General features: G+C 36.8%; 1 protein-coding gene and 1 non-coding gene across 3 annotated transcripts in view; one reads left to right on the top strand and one right to left on the bottom strand.

Moving 5' to 3' along the window:
- Positions 1–22,435, bottom strand: part of BMPR2 (bone morphogenetic protein receptor type 2) — a 205,605-nt gene that overhangs the window by 87,086 nt on the left and 96,084 nt on the right. For both annotated transcript variants that reach the window (XM_004764180.3, XM_013062270.2), the window contains 2 exons: positions 8,274–8,444; positions 6,415–6,585 (listed from right to left, as the gene is read on the bottom strand). In XM_004764180.3, coding sequence (XP_004764237.2) covers positions 6,415–6,585; positions 8,274–8,444 — 342 coding nt within the window. The remainder of the gene's footprint in view (positions 1–6,414; positions 6,586–8,273; positions 8,445–22,435) is intronic.
- On the top strand, positions 99–220 carry LOC123391729. The gene has a single exon (XR_006606423.1). It is a non-coding gene; the product is annotated as a U6atac minor spliceosomal RNA (small nuclear RNA).

The following is a 22,435-nucleotide window of genomic DNA, read 5'->3' as shown; positions in this document are numbered from 1 at the left end:
CTCCCACCATTATATACCTGACACTGTGCTAGTCACTGCAGAGACAAAGGAGCATTAAGAAGTTCCTATCTCCAAAGACTTTAGAATCTTGTAGAAGAGTGTTGTATGAAAGGAGAGGTTAGCACTACCCTTGACAAGGATGTAAAAGGCCCTTGGGCTTGACAATACACATATGGTTAAGGCAATGCCACCTACTTCAGGTATCTAACTATCATATTTATGATTTCACTCTTATGTGGAAAATAAAAAACAAGACAATTGAATAAACAAAAGAATCAGACCTGTAAATACAGAGAACAAACTGATGGTTGCCAGAGGAAAGGAAGTAAGGAGATGGGCCAAAATGAGTTAAGGAGAATGATAGATACAGCTTTTCAGTTATGTAATGGTTAAGTCATGGGAATAAAAGGTACAGCATAGGGAATATAGTCAATGATATTGTTGTATGGTGACAGATGGTAGCTGTACTTGTGAACACAGCATATTATAAAGAGATAACTGAATCACTGTATTGTGCACCTAAAACATAACACTGTGTGTCAACTATACTTTAATAAAAATTTTTTTGGAGTGGAGTCTTTTGGGTTTTCCACATAGAGTATCATATCATCTGCAAAGAGTGATAGTTTGACTTCTTCTTTGCCGATTTGGATGCCTTTAATTTCCTTTTGTTGTCTGATTGCTGAGGCTAGGACCTCTAGTACTATGTTGAATAGCAGTGGTGATAATGGACATCCCTGCCGTGTTCCTGACCTTAGCGGAAAAGCTTTCAGTTTTTCTCCATTGAGAATGATATTTGCGGTGGGTTTTTCATAGATGGCTTTGATGATATTGAGGTATGTGCCCTCTATCCCTACACTTTGAAGAGTTTTGATCAGGAAGGGATGCTGTACTTTGTCAAATGCTTTTTCAGCATCTATTGAGAGTATCATATGGTTCTTGTTCTTTCTTTTATTGATGTGTTGTATCACATTGACTGATTTGCGGATGTTGAACCAACCTTGCAGCCCTGGAGTAAATCCCACTTGGTCGTGGTGAATAATCCTTTTAATGTACTGTTGAATCCTATTGGCTAGTATTTTGGTGAGAATTTTCACATCTGTGTTCATCAAGGATATTGGTCTATAGCTCTCTTTTTTGATGGGATCCTTGTCTGGTTTTGGGATCAAGGTGATGCTGGCCTCATAAAATGAGTTTGGAAGTTTTCTTCCATTTCTATTTTTTGGAACAGTTTCAGGAGAATAGGAATTAGTTCTTCTTTAAATGTTTGGTAGAATTCCATATCACTCGGCATCAGGGAAATACAAATCAAAACCACAATGAGATATCACCTCACACCAGTCAGAATGGCTAAAATAAACAAGTCAGGAAATGACAGATGCTGGCGAGGATGCAGAGAAAGGGGAACCCTCCTACACTGTTGGTGGGAATGCAAGCTGGTGCAGATACTCTGGAAAACAGCACGGAGGTTCCTCAAAATGTTGAAAATAGAACTGCCCTATGACCCAGCAATTGCACTATTGGGTATTTACCCTAAAGATACAAACGTAGTGATCCAAAGGGGCACGTGCACCCGAATGTCTATAGCAGCAATGTCCACAATAGCCAAACTATGGAAAGAACCTAGATGTCCATCAACAGATGAACGGATCAAGAAGATGTGGTATATATACACAATGGAATACTATGCAGCCATCAAAAGAAATGAAATCTTGCCATTTGCGACAACATGGATGGAACTAGAGCATATCATGCTTAGCGAAATAAGTCAAGCAGAGAAAGACAACTATCATATGATCTCCCTGATATGAGGAAGTGGTGATGCAACATGGGGGCTTAAGTGGGTAGGAGAAGAATAAATGAAGCAAGATGAGATTGGGAGGGAGACAAACCATAAGTGACTCTTAATCTCACAAAACAAACTGAGGGTTGCTGGGGGGAGGGGGTTTGGGAGAAGGGGGTGGGATTATGGACATTGGGGAGGGTATGTGCTTTGATGAGTGCTGTGAAGTGTGTAAACCTGGTGATTCACAGACCTGTACCCCTGGGGATAAAAATATATGTTTATAAAAAATAAAAAATTAAATAAAAAAATACTTTCATTTTCAAAAAAAAAATTTTTTTTTGAAGAATCTAGTTGGGGCACCTGGGTGACTCAGTTGGTTAACTGCCTGTCTTTAGCTCAGGTGATGATCCCAGGGTCCTGAGATAGAGCCTCATATCAGGCTCCCCATCCAACAATTAACAAGTCAGGAAATGACAGAAGCTGGCGAGGATGCGGAGAAAGGAGAACTCTCCTACACTGTTGGTGGGAACTCAAGCTGGTGCAACCACTCTGGAAAACAGCATGGAGGTTCCTCAAAATGTTGAAAATAGAACTACCCTATGATCCAGCAATTGCACTACTGGATATTTACCCTAAAGATACAAATGTAGTGATCTGAAGGGTTACGTGCACTCGAATGTTTATAGCAGCAATGTCTACAATAGCCAAACTATGGAAAGAAAAGAAGATGTGATATATATATACAATGGAATACTATGCAGCCATCAAAAGAAATGAAATCTTGCCATTTGTGACGATGTGGATGGAACTAGAGGGTATCATGCTTAGTGAAATAAGTCAATCAGAGAAAGACAGCTATCATATGATCTCCCTGATATGAGGAAGTAGAGATACAACATGAGAGGTTGCAGGGAGTAGGAGAAGTATAAATGAAACAAGATGGGATTGGCAGGGAGACAAACCATAAGTGACTCTTAATCTCACAAAACAAACAGGGTTAATGGGGGGAGGGGGGTCCAGAGAGGGGGGTGGGGTTATGGATATTGGGGAGGGTATGTGCTACAGTGAGTGCTGTGAAGTGTGTAAACCTGGTGATTCACAGACCTGTACCACCCCTGGGGATAAAAATACATTATATGTTTATAAAAAAATAAAAAATTAAAAAATAAAGATTAAAAAAAAATATTATAGTAGACCAAAATCTCAGTAACATTCTGAAATGTAGCTATAAAAATATTGAGAACTTATGCACAAATTCACTTCTCTTTTATCTAGCTAGAGGTACAAGTGGAAATTAGAAATCTTATTTTGTTTGTTTGCTTCTTTGTAGAAAATAAGTGTAGCCAATTCAGGATAAAAGCTAATGGCCTTGAGTAGATATGAAAAAACATCCTACTACTTTCAGTTCAGTGTTTCAACAAATCAAAGGAAATCATCCCAAACCGAAGATCTCAGAGTATGGACTAATAAAAGCTCCTGACAGAGAATTCTTGAAATGTGCTATATTCCAAAAAGATAAATTTTTAAATTTTTATTTGGAAACAATATAAAACTTTCAGAATAGTTCTAAGAATGAGAAGAGTACAAAGAATAACCATACATCTTTACCCAATTTCACTTATTGTTACCATTTTACGCCCATTTGCTTGCTTTATTTATTTATTTTTTTTTTTTATTTTGTTTGAGGGAGTGAGAGATCACAAGCAGGGGAAGGGAGAAGGAGAAGCAGACTCCCCCAACTGATCAGGGAGCCTGACATGGGGCTCAGCCTCAGTACCCTGAGATCATGACCCAAGCTAAAGGCAGACTCTTAACCAACTGAGTTACCCTGGCGCCCCCCATTCTTTTCTCTTTCTGTGCGCACCACACACGCAAATACTTTTTTTGAACCATCTCAGGGAAATTAATACACACACACATTATTGTCCCTTATTTCTAAACATTTCTTGGGATATTTCCTAGGAATATGGATATTCTCTTATATAACCGTCGTACTGTTACCAGCTTCAGTATATTTAAAATTGAAATAATTCCTTATTCATCTCTTTTGCCAATTGGTCTAACAATGTCCTTTATCATATTTTTCACAACCAGCATAGGAGAATTAGGCATGGCTTAGTTGTAAAGTTTCTTTAGCCTCCTTTTTATCTAGATCTTTCCCACAGTCTCTTTGCTTTATAGGACATTGGCATTTTTGACAAATCTCCTTCTTATTACAGAGCACTCCTAGTTCATGGTTTGTGTGATGTTCCCTCATGATTAGATTCTGATTATGCATTCTTGGATGAATTACAGTACTCCATTAGTGATACTGTGTCCTTCTCAGGGTATCATGGATGTCCATCTTGCCCTTCATTAATGATGATGATTTTAATTACCTGATCAAGGTGTTATCCAATATCTTCAACTTATAATTACTAATATTTCCCTTACAATATGTGGGAGACACTTTAAAATAATGCAAAAACCCTAGGGCACCTGAGTGGCTCAGTCATTAAGCATCTGCCTTCAGCTCAGGGCATGATCCCAGGGTCCCAGGATCTAGCCCCGCATCCAGCTCCCTGCAGGAGAAGCCTGCTTCTCCCTCTCTCACTCCCCCTGCTTGTGTTCCCTTTCTCTTGCTGCATCTCTGTCAAATAAATAAATAAAATCTTTAAAAAAAATAATAATGCAAATAAACTAGCTCCATATTCAAAATGCCCTTAGATTTAGGATGTTTTGGTTATTCCTGCCTGATCCAATCCTTACCATAATGGCTACAGAAAGATAATTTTCCAACTCCACTCCCCTAAACCTACCAGCTGGCACCTGGCATTCTACTATAAGCAAGTACTCTCTCTTCTTCCTTCTCTGCTATCAGCATTGACTCATGAATTCATTTTCCCTCCAATGGTTTACAATTTGTTACTGTACTTCTTTAGCACTCAAATTGTCCCAAATTTAGACAGTAGGAATTTCTTCAAGCTGGGTCCTATTTCCTGTGACCAGTCTTCCCCGGCATTTGGGGGCACTTCTTTTCCTTACTTTCTAGTGTTATAGGATACTTCTGGCTTATCTTGCACCTATTCTGCTCTAGTCTTAGAGTAAGTCATTTTTCTAAGGAGCCTAACTTCTTTTCGCAGGGGAGTGGTATTAGAATCTAAATCTGAGTATTACATTTGTTTACTGCTACTGGGGTGTTATTTATGGCTTCTTATCCTTTTCAACAAATAGAGCTAAGAAATATTTATATATAGGGATGTGTGTATACACTACACACATAAATACAAATATATACACATGCATACACATATAGACACGGCCACATATCGATGCATGTAACACATACATATGTATATTTTAAAATCATAAATCCTTTCTCATACCTTGAATTATAATCTATCCATATAGTATTCTATTGTATTCCTCCATCTATAGTTGTATGTGCCTATTTCCTCAGTAAGAGCACTGGCTCCCAAAAGCATCAACACCATATACTTATTTCTTAATCTTATTATACATCTACAATTGTTTCACAATTGCTTAGTCCAGGCTCCTAGAAAACAAAACTTGAAAGAGTTCAGTATTTGTCTGCAATTCTCTTCCCATCTCTTACATCCCATATTGCCCGAAGTAGTATAAAGAGTAAAACACTGTGTTTGTAAAATCCTTACATTAGTTCTTTCATTCCACTCCTTTCTCTCCATCCCATTAAGTAACCAGCTTAGTTATCTTTCAGTTTATCCTGTTTCTTTTTGTAAAGATAAGTTTTCTGTCTTACACAAGAGACAACACAGTATTTATATGCTTTTTATTCTCCTAACATTATCTCCAGAAATCACTCCATATAAATTCATAGAGATCTTACTCACTTTTGGTTATAGATGTACAGTTAGTACTCCATTTTATGTATATATCATAGTATATTTTAACTAATCTATTCCTGAACATTTAAGAGTTCCCAGTGTTTTACAGTTATAAATAATACTGCAATGAATAACTCTATGTCTGAGGGTTTTTTTTTTTAATATGTGAGGTTTTTGTTTTTTTTTAATATGTGAGGGTTTTGTGTTTTTTTTTTAGAGTTTCTTTATTTATTTAAGAGAGAGTGAGTGGGTGAAGGGGCAATGAGAAGGGGGAGAGAGAGAATCTCAAGCAGACTCCACACTGAGTGTGGACCCTGATGCAGGACTTGATCTCATGACCAAAGACAAAATCAAGTTGACGGTTTAATCAACTGAGCCACCCAGGCGCCTCCATAAGTTTTTTTTTTTTTTTTTTTAAGTAAGCTCTATGTCCAATATGTGGTTTGAACTCATGACCCTGTGATCAAGAGTTGCATGCTCTATCAACTATGAACTAGCCAGGCACCCACACATGTATGTATATTTGTACTGTTAGAAGAATAGCTTCACAGAGGCTGGAAAGTACCATATTTCGATTCAAACTTATTTGGTACTCTTGTGATACCCTGGAAATCTTGGTGCACCTCTTTTGGATTTCAGGTGTTAACTAGATGTGGTCTCATAATGTTTGAACTCTCTCTTTCCCTCTGCCAAACCGAATGTTTTTATTTATTTTTTTAAATTTTGCGGATCTTTGGAGAAAAGAATTAACAACAAGGAAAGTAAATTACTTAAACTACTTACTGAGTGGTGTTGTGTCTGGAGGTGGAAAATTCTCAGTGAAGTTGACATTACACAAATCTGTGCTACAGCAGCAGAAACGGTATGTACCATTTTGAATTGAGGGAGGGGTAGTAGTTACTACGCATTCTTCATAGTGACACTCCTGGGGATCTCCAATGTGAGACCAACAGCCTACAAATTGATATTAATGCAAACAAGTTAGGGTTAATACAATAAATAAAGTTAAAAGGAAAACAACAAAGAAATAATTGCAATCAATGTGACACAGTAAAGTACATAATACATATGAGTTATAAACCACTCCTACAAATGAACGGGAAATACACATTTAAAAAACATTTTTAAAAGATTTTATTTATTTATTTGACACAGAGAGAGAGAGAGATCACAAGTAGGCAGAGAGGCAGGCAGAGAGAGGGGGAAGCAGGCTCCCTTCCGAGCAGAGAGCCCAACGTGGGGCTCGCTCCCATGCATGATCCCTGAGATCCTGATCTGAGCTGAAGGCAGAGACTTAACCCACTGAGCCACACAGGGCACCCCTACATTTTTAAAATAACAACAACAATAACTAAAATGGTAGAGTTTTAACAAGCACTTCATGGGGAGAAAAGCCACTAATAAATGTTTAACCTCATCATTAATCTAAGAATTATTAATAAAGCAACAGTAAGATTTCTTTTTTGTTTATATCTATTAAACTGTTCTAAGTTTAAAAAAATAATATATTATCATAACAAGATTTCAGTAATATTCCCATATACTGTTGGGAAGAATGTAAATGTATATAGCATTTATAGAAAGCCCCATGGCAATTTTCATAAAGAGCCTTTAAAATATTCATGCTTTATTATCTAATAACACTACCTTCTGCAATCTATTCCAGGGAAATAATCAGATACAATGAAAGATTTACATTCAAAGATGTCCACTGAAGCATTATGTATCACAGTAGAACACAATACACTGTCCAACAACAGAGTAATCTGTAAGTAAACTGCATATAAACAATACGTGCATACAACGGAATATTGTACAGAGCTGAAAAATGTTTTCAAAGTATATTTAAAGACATAGGAAAATGTTCATAATATAATTTAAGATAAGAAATATTATGTATGGGGGCGCCTGGGTGGCTCAGCGGGTTAAGCCACTGCCTTCGGCTCGGGTCATGATCTCAGGGTCCTGGGATCGAGTCACACATCGGGCTCTCTGCTCAGCGGGGAGCCTGCTTCCCTCTCTCTCTCTCTCTCTGCCAGCCTCTCTACCTACCTGTGATCTCTCTCTGTCAAATAGATAAATACAATCTTAAAAAAAAAAAAAAAGAAAAGAAATATTGGGTATGAAATTGTTTATACATAGAGTATCATCCTAATTTTGAAAAAAAGGCCACATAAACATAGAGATCCATAAAAAATATACTTGCAGGGAATAAACTAATATGTAAAATAATTTGTAAGAGTATGGAATTGTAGCAGGAAGCCTGCTTCTCCCTCTCCCATTCCCCCTCCTTGTGTTCCCTCTCTTGCTGTCTCTCTGTGTCAAATAAATAAGTAAAATCTTAAAAAAAAATGTATGGAACTGTAGACATTTGTTTTTCTTGTAGTTTTCTATATTTTCTAAACTTTGTAGAATGAAGATATATTAACACTGTAATAAGAAAAATGTTATTAAAATAAGCTAAAAACCTATTACCCTCTACAAATTTGGGGCTAATGGGTGAATATATACATGGATATGTATTTTGAAACTTACTGTTTTCCTGGGAAAGGTTTAATCTACCTCTGGGTCCTTTTTAGATAAAAGATACCTTCAATTTTATGAAACACAAAGTTATTTCAGGTAAGAAAAGTGTTACTTGCCTTGTTTTACGAGATTTATGTCCCCTTTTGATTTCTCCCAAAGGCCATAGCAAGTGCTACCTTTTGAGCATAATATTGTTCCATTTTCATGAGAGATTCGACTCTCGCCTATCCCAAGGTCTTGTTGATATGGATCTTTAAATGCGCATAGACGTTCTTGGTTCTGAGAAGCTAAAATAAATAAAAGAATGACAAATTTAATTTCATGAAAACCCTGGCAACACATTATTATACAAAATCTTAGTCTTTTTGAAAGGGACTATAAATTTCCCTACTAAGTCCTTAACAAGACCTAAATACATTTGTAATTTATATTTATTCAATAATTCCTTTCTGTTCATTAATTTGTCACCTCCAAATAAGAGGCTTGAAAACTGGGGCACCTGGGTGGCTCAGTGGGTTAAGCCTCTGCCTTCAGCTCAGGTCATGGTCTCAGGGTCCTAAGATGGAGCCCCGCCTTGGGCTCTCTTCTCAGCAGGGAGCCTGCTTTCCTTCCTCTCTCTCTCTGCCTGCCTCTCTGCCTACTTGTGATCTCTGTCTGTCAAATAAATAAAATCTTTAAAAAAAAAAAAGATGCTTGAAAACTGATTTCCCAAAAGCAATCCTTTCTTACACAAATTATTCTCACTACTCTCCCATTAAATAATTTAGGTATATGAATAAAGAACCATCATTTTCAATGTCCATGCTTTAAATTATCAAAACTTCAAAACAAATTAACAAACCTAGAGGGTTGAATAATTTTGGGAAATTCTGCAGTATTCACTTTTACAATACTTTACAGTCAGAAAGCTAAACATACATCATTGGGTATGGTAAACTACGGATGAGGAGAATCACTACCAGTTGGTACATAATTTCTTTTTGGGCAGATGGAAATATTCTAAAATTAGACTGTGGTAATGGCAGCACACCTCTGTAAATTTATTTTTTAAAAAAATCAGTCACCTAAAATGAGTAAATTTCATGGTATATAAAATATACCTTAGTAAATTTGTTTTTAAAACTAAGAATATTCATTGGCAAAAAAAAAATGACTTTGTTATTAAAAATATCAATATAAAAGCCAGAAACAGAAATGCTCAGTCACACGTTATGCTGAAGGGACAACACAGTGTACTTTCAATTCTAGTTAATCTTTTTCTATACACATAATCTGATTTAGCTAATTTCAATAGAATATTTGCCACATAATTTATCAGCTAACAAATATTTACTAACATTGCTGAGAAAAACAAAGAAGTAAAAGGTTATCAAAAACTACAACTGATCCTTATTTGGTTTCAAGTTGACTTTCCTAAGGTTTGACTAACCAGAATAACAGTCTAATACATATATATATATGTATTATATATAATACATATATATATATATATATGGCCTCTTGGGCTTTTGATTTATTTATTAATTTTGGGTTTATATCCTATCTAGTATGGCTTAATTCACTAACACCTTAGCACTGGAGATGACCTACGAAAATAATGTTTCTGAATCTATAGAACTAAGGACCAAACTCTGGGGAAGAAATGAAAAAGCCAAGAACTATATACCTAAGTCCATTTAGACACAATGACCTGCCATATTTATTACAAGAGGAAGCACCTTCAAAGTATTGGCCTAGGCAAATAGGGTATTCATAATTACATAATGTAGAGTTCTACCCTTCAAGCATCTTATATTGTCCATTTGGAGACAGACAATAATTACTGAATTCAGTACTCAAAGAGAGTAATTACTAAAATATAAATGTAACTTGATTTCCACATTTAAAACCATTTCAGGAAGTCTTGTATAAGATACTACCAATAACAACTAAATAGCCAAAAAAAATATACTGTAGCCTATTTATAAAAACTAATTCTAGGACATCGGCCTAATTTTGATTCAACTATATTTCTGCAACATGTAGCCACATATTAAAATTCATTTAATGATAAATTTAATTATATTTACTAGATTATTTTACACATTTAATACCAGTATTTCCTCAGATTATCCTAATTTGCAAACTTTACCAAGTGATTATAAAGATTAAAATCAAATATATTTCTACATACAAAGCAGACACAACACAAAGATTCATACTTAAGTGATTCAAACTACAAACAAAAACTCTGTAATAGAGATATAAAAAAGCATATCTATAAGGCATAATTTCTTTTTCCTGTCCCATCCTATTTTCTTAAATTTTTTATTATTTTTTTAGTCATCTCTACATCCAGCATGGGGCTCAAACTCACAAACCCAAGATCAAAAGTCACATGTTCTTACGACTGAGTCAGCCAGGCATCCCAACCTTTTTTTGACTCGGGTTAAGTGCTCCTTAGCTTCAATACCACATATTAAAGTTACACAATCCACTCAATTTCCATTTTTGTCTTGATTGTTAGAAAGGTCAGAATTTATGAACTCAATAACTCCAGTTTTCCATAACCAAGATATCCTATTTTCCCCCTCCTCACCTATTACCTATTTTTACTAGAATTTTGTGTTAAATATTGAATTAATGAATACAGATTTAACTGTACCTGGAAGTAAAGAAGTCATAAATAAAACTGCCTTATTTACTTTAAATATAAAAAGAAAAGGTATGCTTCTGTGAAGAAAAAGATGTTAGAACAAAATTTTTTGCTCTTCTTAGATATCCTTTGTAATTGAAAAGTAGCTAACGGCCTGAACATGTGTAAATTTTTTAGTGCCATTATTTTTTTTTTTAGATCTTATTTATTTATTTGACAGACAGAGATCACAATTAGGTAGAGAGGGAGGAAGGGAAGCAGGCTCTCTGAGAGCCTGATATGGGGCTCGATCCCAGGACCCTGGGATCATGACCTGAGCCAAAGGCAGAGGCTTTAACCCACTGAGCCACCCAGGTGCCCCTTTTAGTGCCATTATTAAATAATTTGATGACTGAAACCTAAAGTTCTCCTTATAGAAAAAGACAAAAAACAAACAAATCCAACCTTCCCTAGGTATCCCTCTTCATACCCCACACCTACTAAGCTGAAATGAATGTCACAACAATAAAGGTACAAATTAGAGGGAAATGAATCATATCTTTAATACCCCTGAGTTTTTACTAAATAATTTTTTCTTAAAATAACATAAGTCTGGGGTGCCTGGGTTGCTCAGTGGGTTGAGCCTCCACCTTTGGCTCAGGTCACGATCTCAGGGTCCTGGGATTGAGCACCGCATTGGGCTCTCTGCTCAGCGGGGAGTCTGCCTCCCCCACCCCCTCTCTGCCTGCCTCTCTGCCTACCTGTGATCTCTGTCTTTCAAATAAATAAATAAAATCTTTTTAAAAAAATAACATCAGCCTACTTTTCAGGAATTATTTCGTGACAGTGGCATTAGTATAGACCAATTATAATTTGCTATTTTAACAGTAACTCTTTCAAATTATGATTCAGGAAATTTTTATGCAATATAAAGGTATACTAGCAAGAATTATAACTAAACAGCCCTTTGTCAAAAAAACAAAGAAAAGTTTTACAAAACAGTATTTGCAGCTTTTAAAATGCTATTTGTTGAAACTGAGGGTTGTTGGAGGGATGGGTAACTGTGATTGACACGAAGGAGGACACATGATATAATGAGCACTGGGTATTATATAAAACTGATGAATCACTGAGCTCTACCTCTGAAACTAATAATACATTATATGTTCATTAATTGAATTTAAATAAAATAAAAAGTATATATAAATAAATATCTTTTTTAAAATGCTATTTATTGGGGCACCTGGGTGGCTCAGTCAGGTGTCTGCCTTCGGCTCAGGTCATGATCTCATTGTCCTGGGATCAAGCCCCATATCAGGCTCCCTGCTCAGCGGGGAGCCTGCTTCTCCCTCTTCAGCTCCCTTGTGCTTATGTTCTCTCTCTATCTCTCTCTGTCATAAATAAATAAAATCTTTAAAAAAAAATGCTATTTGTTGAGGGACGCCTGGGTGGCTCAATTGGCTAACCATCTGCCTTCAGCTCAGCTCACGATCCCAGAGACCTGGGATAGAGTCCCTCATAGGGCTTCTTGATCTACAGAGAGCCTGCTTCTCCCTCTGCCTCCTGCTCCCATTGCTTATGCTCTTTCTCTCTCTCTGACAAATAAATAAATAAAATCTTTTTTTTTTAAATGCTATTTGTTGAGATCAGTACCAGCAGTATCTGTGTATAAAGCTAGGGATTCTTCAAAAATAATGTAGGAAAAATAGGGATGAAGCAAAGATTACTATAAGAAATAGTATAGCTTAGCATTATACTGTCACAGATCATATACACAGACCTGATCATTTACACAGGTATTCTAAATTGGTCAACAGCTAGACAAATTTTGATCAAAGTATAATTATGGTCAATGTCTTTTAAGGGATGCTCTTAACCAGGTACAGCAGTAATTAGACATGGGTCTTTAAAAAAATTGTTCTCCTTGGGGCGCCTGGGTGGCTCAGTTATTAAGCTTCCAACTCCTGATTTGGGCTCAGGTCATGATCTCAGGGTCATGAGATAAAGCTGTGAGAAAGGCTCCTCACTCAACAGAGTCGTCTTCTCTCCCTCTGCCCCACCCTTGCCTCCCCCACCATTCATTCCCTCTCTCTCAAATAAATAAATAAAATATTTTTTTAAATTGTTCTCGTCATTTTAAACAGGTGATATTTGCTTATAATAAGCACTAAAACAATCTAATTTAATATAACCACATGAAACTAGAAATAGTCTCATCCAAACTGCTGACAGAGGTATCATCATAAAAAGAGAGAACTGATTATGCTTAAAATCTGTTAGGTCCCTAATGTTCTAGAATTAAATTCAAACTCTTCAGTTCGTTTGTAGGATCCTCCACAATCAAGAACCAACAAAAATGGATGATCATTTCTGTGGGCACGAGGAACTTTTTTTTTTCATGGGCCCCTCCCTCTATAAAAAAAGATTTAAGAGACACCTAGGTGGCTGAGTCCGCCAAACACCTGCCTTCATCTCAGATTATGATCCCAGGGTCCTGGGACGGACCTCCACGTCAGGCTCCCTGCGCAACAGGGAGCATGCTTCTCCCTCTCCTCCCCGCTTGTGATCTCTGTCTCTCTCTCAAATAAATAAAATCTTTAATAATAATATTTAAAATTACGTTTTGTAACTGCATTGGTATAAAGAAAATATATTAAAATTAGACATTAAAACATTTTCTTCAATCTTAAAGTTCATTTTTTCCTTCTGATTTTAAAAGAAATTATCAATGGCCTCCAGAAATACTTTGGGCCCTATGCCCTGCCCTATGCCTCCTGTGCCTCATAAGTAAGCAAGCCCTGGGACCCATCCACTTCTTGCCACTGATTGATCCCAATCCTCCATTCTTGGTTCCCACTAACATAGGAAGACCTTTCCTGGCCTTTATACACATGTTCCCAATATCCAGAATGTTACTTTTTCTTGCTCCAAAGCTCTTTACTCTTAATTACTTTAGGGTTATATTTTATCTGTTTACATGTGTATCTCCACACCAAGCTGGAGGTGAACTTCATTTGTTCCTAGAGCAATATCAGGTTTATTTAACTCATTTTGTATGGCACAAATCCCCAACAGTATTAAGGACAGACACTTTTCATATCTACTCAATATCATATTCCCATTCACAGGGTACAAAATCTAGGCAATAATCATCTAGTCTTTCTACCACTTGACAATAAATGAAGCTATAAAAATAGTATGAGTGTAAAAACAATATTACACTAGGGGCGCCTGGGTGGCTCAGTGGGTTAAAGCCTCTGCCTTCGGCTCAGGTCATGATCCCGGGGTCCTGGGATCCAGCCCCGCATCGGGCTCTCTGCTCAGCAGGGAGCCTGCTTCCTCCTCTCTCTCTGCCTGCCTCTCTCCCTACTTGTGATCTCTGTCAAATAAATAAATAAAATTAAAAAAAAAAAACAATATTACACTATTTTCTCCCTCATACACATCCAAATTACTGAGAATAAAGTCACCATTTTCTGTTTACATATGCTTCCTGGATCAATATTTTCTAATCCTATGCAGCATTTAATTTCCAGAAACAGATACCGTATGTCTGGAATACTAAGCTCTCTTGAATTTCCCGCTCAATGATACAACACTACCAAGAAAGTAGGGTGTAAAGGTATGGCATAGTTTTATCATGTCTGCATCAGTTAACTATCATTATAGATACAAATCAGCAACATCATTATACTTCTTTATTTTTACAAGGGGAAGAGAGAAAGGAAAAAAACCAACTACTCTGCAAATATTAACTATTTGCCCCTTTACCTTGTTACCAAATACTACTATATTATTTGAATTTTCATGAAAAATATCCACGTTTTACTTAGACATTTCAAAAACAAGAGTATTTGTAGTTGAATCAAATATTTTTGATTGAAAAATTTTTATTTTTAAATAATTAGAGACTTATAGGTAGTTGGAAAGAAATGCAGAATGAAGTTGAATGCCTCTCTCCTCAGTGCAAACATTCCACACAAACACTACGCAATAACAAAGTCAGGAAATTGACATTAGGACAATTCGTACAGCTTTTTCGGATTTTGCCAGTTTTACATGCAGTACTGGATGCATGCACTGCAAATCTATGCAATTCTGTTAACATTTTATCAAAATCAAAATACTCAGGTTGCCTGGGTGGCTCAAACAGTTAGGCATCTCCCCTTAGCTCAGGCCATGGTCTCAAGGTCCTGGGATGGAGCCCCATATTGGGCTCCCTGCTCAGCAGGGATTCTGCTTCTGCCTCTTCCTCTGCCTGCCACTCCCCCTGCTTGTGCTCTCTGTTAAATAAATAAATAAATAAAATCTTAAAAAAAAAAATCAAGGGACACCTGGATGGCTCAGTCAGTTAAGCATCTGTCTTTGGCTCAGGTCATAATCCCAGGGTGCTGGGATCGAGTTCCACATCGGGCTCCCCACTCAGCGGAGAGCCTGCTTCTCCCTCTCCTTCTGCCAGGTGCTCCCTTTGCTTGGGCTCTCTCTCTCTTTAACAAATGAATAAATAAAATCTTTAAAAATACTAGTAATAAAATAAATAAAAATCAAGATACTTAACTGTACTATCACAAGACTCCCTCATGTTAATGATTTATAATCACCATCTGTTTGTCTCCATTCCTAAAATATAGCAACCACTAATCTGTTCTCCAGTTTGATAATTATGCTATTTCTCAACTGTTATATAAATAGAATCCTGCAATGCACATCCTTTTGAGATTGGCTTTTTTTCACTGAGCAAATTTTCCTTGAGGTTCATCCCAGTTGTTGCATATATCAATAGTTTATTACTTTTTAGAGAGTAGCATTCCATACTATGGATGGACTACAATCTAACTTTACACCCTTTAAAAAGGTCATCTGGGTAGTTTCTAGTTTGGCTATCAGAAATAAAACTGCTATGCACATCTGTGAACATGTTCAATTTTAAAAGGAATCTTGTTTATTTAAAGTAAAACAAGAATAATATTCTAGAAAGATAAAGTATGATGTCTACAAAAAGGAACTTAACATTAAGACTATGTGCTCTACCAATAGAATACAATATGACCCATCAATATATATGACCCATACGTATGACCAAACATTTGTTGATTAAAAGCTTTAAAAGCATTCAAATTTCCTAACCTCCTCTGACCAGTACTTCAAGAATACTGGCAGAAACTGTCTTGTACTACGAAATCTTAGCTTAAAGAGTCATTCAAGCAGCATTCCTGACATAAAAACAAAGTAAAATGTGACAAAATAAATACCACTTAATTATGGCATTAAATATATGAAATGAGAGACTCCAGTTATGGGGTGTTTTTTTGTTGTTTTTAAACAAAGACTAGTCCTTTGTAATAAGGTCAAACAGGCCAAGTATGCCCTATCCCTGGACACCCAGGGCCCTTTAATGTGCAAAACTCTGCTGGCCAGCTTTTCTTAGAAGCATGCCAAGGACAAGATTGATCCACCAATCTTTATATCTATTTCCTTTCCCCTACATAAAAATAAAAAGGCATTTGACAAATAGGTTTTCACATGAAAAATGTGAATTTCACATTAAAATATGCAAATTAAAACTATAATAAAATAGTACTACACATCTATTACAATGACCAAAAGTTCAAAATAAAACAAAACAATAAACCCTTGACAATACCAAGTATTGCCAAGGATACTGTCACAGGAGGGAAAACAACTCTGATGAAAATGCAAAATGGTACAGCCACTGTGGAAAACAGTTTGATAGTTTCTTGTAAGTCTGTTTGACATTTAACTATGTAACCCCACTCCTAGGTACTGCCCTACATGTAATAAAAACTATGTTCACACAAAAACTTTTATCTAAATGCTTAGAGTGACTTTATTTGTAGTCACCCAAACTATTTTTAACCCAAATGTCCCTCAGCTGATGGATAAACAAAGACATGGAAAGACTCTGGAGGAGACCAGAAAGTGAAAGAATCCAATCTGAAAAAGCTATATACATTGTATGATCCCAAATATAGGACATTCTGGAAAAAGCAAAACTATGGAGATAATAAAAAGATCAGTGGCTGCCAGGAGCTGGGGGAAGGGAGAGATGACCACGCAAAGCAGAGAATTTTTAGGGCAATACAACTTTTCTGTATGATACTATAATGGTGGATAATGTCATTATATATTTGTCCATAGAATGTACGATACCAAGAATGAACCTATGAGTAAACTGTGGACTCTAAGTGATGATGATGAGTATTTGCAGGTTCATCAGTTCTATCAATGCATCACAGAGGTGCAGGATATCAATAGTAGGGCAGCTCTGCCTGTGTAGGGATGGGGATATATGGGAACTCTCTGTATTTCTAAGTCATTTTCCTTTGTACCTAAGACTGCTCTCAAAAGCTAATTAATTTTTAAAGGGCGACTTTTGAGAAATGCAATGCTTTATCTCAAAAAGAAATTTCTGATGAAGAAAATTTAGGAACAAAGTAACTTGATATGGGTCATTTTCAAGGATGTGAGAGGAGGGTGAGGATTCTTGTGACCAGCCACATAAGGATGTGAGAGGACAGTGACATTATGCAGTATGAAATCATTCATATAAAGTAAAATAACTCAAAATAATATTGTAGGTTGTTTATTGGATGCATAGGATATGCACTAAAAATGTAGGTATAATTTAAAAAAAAAGATTTATACAAACTTCAGGAGAGTGATCAATTGTGGTTAAGGAGGAAAGGAAATATAATTAAGGAGTGGAGTTTTAACTAACCTAATGCATGCACACATACATTTTTTTTAAGTAAATCAAGTGCAACTATGACAAAATGTACTACCTGCTAAATCTTGGTCTTCAATATTTGCCTGTGTTTGAAATATTTCACAATAAAATTTTTTTTAGAAGATTTTATTTATTTACTTGAGAGGGAGAAGACAGAGAGAGATAGAGAACTACAGGTGGGGAGCAGAGGGGGAGGGAGAAGCAGGCTCCATGCCGAGTGCAGAGCCTGATGTGGGGCTCAATCTCACAACCCTGAGATCATGACCTGAACTGAAATCAAGAGTCGGATGCTCAACCGACTAAGATACTCAGGCACCCCCATAATAAAAATTTTTAAATGTTGGTTGGGCTTTTTTGGCAATAACACCCTAAATATTCTAGACACAAATCATAGAAATAGAACACTAAGAAGAACTTTAGTTTTAATAGTTTTATCTCTTCATTTTATGTATGAAATATTTAAGTTAAAACAATGTAAAGGGGCACCTGGGTTGCTCAGTCATTTAAGCATCTGCATTCCACTCAGGTCACACATGATCCCAGGATCCTGGGATTCAGCCCCATATCAGGCTCCCGGCTCGGCGGGGAGTCTGCTTCTCCCTCTGCTCCTCTTCTGCTCATGTTCACTCATGTTCCCTGTCTTTCTCAAATAAATAAATAAACAAATAAATAAATCTAAAAAGGGGGGGGGCAGCCCAATACATAAAAATAGAATCCTTTCAAGGAGCTTTGAACACAGAATTGCTAAGACTGAAAAATCACAAGTCCTATCTATAGCCTTTGCGGAAAAAATGTATAAGAAAATGTATTACAGGTGGTCAAAGCTGGTTCTATATCTGAAAATCAACGTAACCTATCACACATTAAGGCTAAAAAGAAAAGTCACATGATTAAATCAACAGATGCAGAAAAAGCACGTGAAAAAATCCAATACCTGTTTATGATGAAAACTCTCAGCAAACTAGGAATAGAGGGAAAGGTAGTCAACTTAATTTTGATAGTGGAGGCGGCACATCTGGGCAGGGGCTATATGAGAACAATCTCTGTACCTTCCACTCGATTCTGCAGTGAACCTAAAACTACTCTACTAAATAAAGTCTCTCTCTCTCTCTCTTTTTTTTTAAAGATTTTATTTATTTATTTGACAGACAGAGATCACAAGTAGACAGAGAGGCAGGCAGAGAGAGAGGAGGAAGCAGGCTCCCTGCCGAGCAGAGAGCTGGATGCGGAGCTCCATCCCAGGACCCTGGGATCATGACCTGAGCCAAAGGGAGGCTTTAACCCACTGAGCCACCCAGGCGCCCCAAGCCCCTCTCTTTTTTAAAGATTTTATTTATTTATTTGACAGAGAGAGATCACAAGTAGGCAGAGAGGCAGGCGGAGAGAGAGGGAGAAACAGGCTCCCCGCGGAGCAGAGAGCTTGATGTGGGGCTTGATCCCAGGACCCTGGGACCTTGAACTGAGTTGAAGGCAGAGGCTTTAACCCACTGAGCCCCTAAAGTCTCTTTTTTAAAAAATATATGGGGCGTGATAAAGAGACATGATAAAAACAAACAAACAAAAAAAAGAAAACTAGGTAAAAGATGGGAATTACTACAATAATTTGCATTATTAAAAATATTTAGACAGCTACCCTTTTTATTTTGATTGGTACACACTGGGCGACATCCTGAGTAGAAATCAGTAGATGAAAAGCAGTTCCTAATTTAGACCACTTGTCCAGAAGGGTCAATTGAAAATGTGTGGAAGTGCTACAGACATGCCTTGCTTCATTGAGCTTCCCAGATACTGAGTTTTTGACAAATTGAAAGTTTGTGGTATCAAACTTGCATCAAGAAGTTTATCAGCACTATTTTCTTAGTAGCATTTGTTCACTTTATGTCTGTGTATCACATTTTGATAATCCTCACATTATTTCAAACTTTTTTATTATTATTATGGTCATTATGGTGAAATTTGAATAGTGATCTTTGCTTTTACTATTGTAATTACTTTGGGTTGCCACAAACTTACAACTAAGTAAGACAGCAAACTTTTTTTTTTTAATATTTTATTTATTTATTTGACAGAGAGAGAGATCACAAGTAGGCAGAGAAGCAGGCAGAGAGAGAGGGGGGGAAGCAGGCTCCTCGCTGAGCAGAGAGCCTGATGCGGGGCTGGATCCCAGGACCCAGAGTTCATGACCTGAGCTGAAGGCAGAGGCCTAACCCACTGAGCCACCCAGGCACCCGAGTAAGACAGCAAACTTAACTGCCAAATGTTTTGTGTGTCCTGATAGCTCCAGTCACCAGCAGTTCCCTATTTCTCTGTTCTTTCCTTGGGCCTCCCTATTCTCTGTGACACAATACTGAAATTAGGCCAGTTAATAACCCTAAAATGGCCTCTATGTGATCAAGTGAAAAGAAGAATCACACATCTCCCACTTTCAATCAAAAGCTAGAAATATTTAAGCTTAGTGAGGAAGGTGTGCCCAGAGGCTAGACAGACTAAAACCTATGCCACTTATGTCAATTAGTCAAGTTGTGAACAAAGGAAAATTTCTTAAAGGGAATTAAAAGTGCTACTCCAGTGAACACATGAATGATAAGAAAACCAAACACCCTTATTGCTGATATAAAGTTTTAGTGGTCTGGGTAGAAGATCAAACCATACAACGTTCCCTTAAGTCAAAGCCTAATGCAGAACAAGGACCTAACTCTCTCCAATTCAATGAAGGCTGAGAGAGGTGAGGACACTGTAGAAGAAAAGCTAGAAACTAGCAGAGGTTGGTTCATGAGGTTTAAGTAAAGAAGCCATCTCTGTAACATAAAAGTGCAAGACGAAGCAAGTACTGACAGAGAAGCTGAATCAAGTTATCCAGTAGAACTAGCCAAAATAATTAATGAAAGTAGTTATATTAAACAACAGATTTTCAACATAGACAACACAGTCTTATACAGGAAAATGATGCCGTCTAGGACTTTCATAGCTAGAGAGAAGTCAATGCTTAGCCTCAAAGTTTCAAAGCACAGGCTGACTCTCTTCTTAGGAATTAATGCAACTGGTAACCAAGGTGAAGCCAATGCTCATTGACCAATCAAAAAATCCTACAGCCCCTAAGAATTACGCTAAACCTACTTCTGCTTGTACTCTATAAAAGGAGCAACTAATCTGGATGATGGCACATCTGTCTACAATATGGTTTACTGAGTATTTTAAGCCCACTGTTGAGAGCTATTGCTCAGAAAAAAAAATTCCATGCTCATTGACAATACACCTGGTGACCCAAGACTTCTGGTGGAGATGAACAGAGATTAATGCTGCTTTCATGCCTATTAACACATAATCCATCCTGTAGCCTGTAAATGCAAGAGTCATTTTGACTTTCAAGTCTTATTATTTAAGAAATACATTTACTATGGCTGTGCCTGTCATAAAGAGTGATTTCTCTGATGGATTTGGACGAAGTAAATTGAAAATCTTCTGGGAAGGATTCACCATTTGAGATGCCATTAGGAACACTCATGATTCATGCATGGGAAGAGGTCAAAATATTGAAATGAACAAGAGTTTGGAACATTCCAAGTCTCATGGACAATTCTGAGTAGTTCAAGGCCTCAGTGGAAGAAGTAACTGCAAATGTGGCAAAAATCTAAGAGAACTAGAATTAGAAATAAAGTCTGAAGATGTGACTAAACTGCTATAATCACATGGTAAAACTTGCACAGATGAGGAATTGCTTTTTACAGATGAGCAAAGAAAGTGGTTTCTTAAGATAGATCTGCTCCTGATGAAGACACTGTGAAGATTATTGAAATGACAACAAAAGATTTAGAATATTACATAAACTTAGCTGATAAGGAGTGGCAGAGTTTGAGAGGATTGATCACATTTTTGAAAGAATTCTACTGTGGACTAAAATGCTATCAAACAACATCATATGCAACAGAGAAATTATCCTTGAAAGGAAGTTAACTGATGAGGTCAACTTCATTGTTGTCTTATTTTAAGAAATTGCCACAGCCATCCAACCTTCAGCAACCACCACCCGGATCAGTCAGCAGACATGAACACCAAGGCAAGACCCTTCATCAGCAAAAAAATGATTCATCAAAAGCTCAGAGGAGGATCAGTATATTTTAGCAATAAAATAGATTTAAATTATGGTATGAATATTACTTTTTAGATGTAATGCTATTGTACATTAATAGACTATAATATCGCATAAACACAACTTTTATATGCACTGGAAAATCAAGAAATGCATTTGATTCACTTTATTGTGATGTTCACTTTATTGCTGTGATCTGGAACCCACCACAATATTTCCAATGTAGGCCTGTATTTTGTTTGTTTGTTTTGTTTTGGTTGTCACAATGACTGAGGGGTCTTTGTTATGCTTTAAGTCCAACAGCCAGAGGTACTAAATGTTCTGCATTATGCAAAATAGCTTTCCTGGTAAAAGAACCATCCTCTCCAAAATGCTACCTCACTCCCCATAGTAGGGAGGTACCAAGGAAATTTATTATATGATTCCTGACCCTTAAGGAGATAGGAAAAAGTAATATATAAATAATTAATTCAAATTATATGAATATGTTTGTCAAATAACTAAGAGAATGTAAAAATATGTGATTTTTAATTTTCTTTACCATTTAGGTAATAAACTGAACCAAGTTAAAAAAAAAACCTAAATAAAATGTAGTATATAGAACTCTGAAACTTTTTTTTTAAGATTTTATTTATTTGACAGAGAGAGAGATCACAAGTGGGCAGAGATGTGGGCAGTGGGGAGGGGGAGCAGGCTCCCCAATGAGCAGAGAGTCTGATGCAGGGCTCGATCCCAGGACCCTGAGATCATGACCCAAGCTGAAGGCAGAGGCCCAACCACTGAGCCACCCAGGCGCCTTGAAACTTTTTTTTTAATTTAAACATTA

Source organism: Mustela putorius, unplaced genomic scaffold, assembly GCF_011764305.1.
Source record: "Mustela putorius furo isolate JIRA1106 unplaced genomic scaffold, ASM1176430v1.1 tig00000275_pilon_pilon_pilon, whole genome shotgun sequence".
Classification (NCBI taxonomy): domain Eukaryota; kingdom Metazoa; phylum Chordata; class Mammalia; order Carnivora; family Mustelidae; genus Mustela; species Mustela putorius.
The sequence above is the reverse complement of the archived record's forward strand: the minus strand, read 5'-3'. Positions and strand labels throughout refer to the sequence as shown.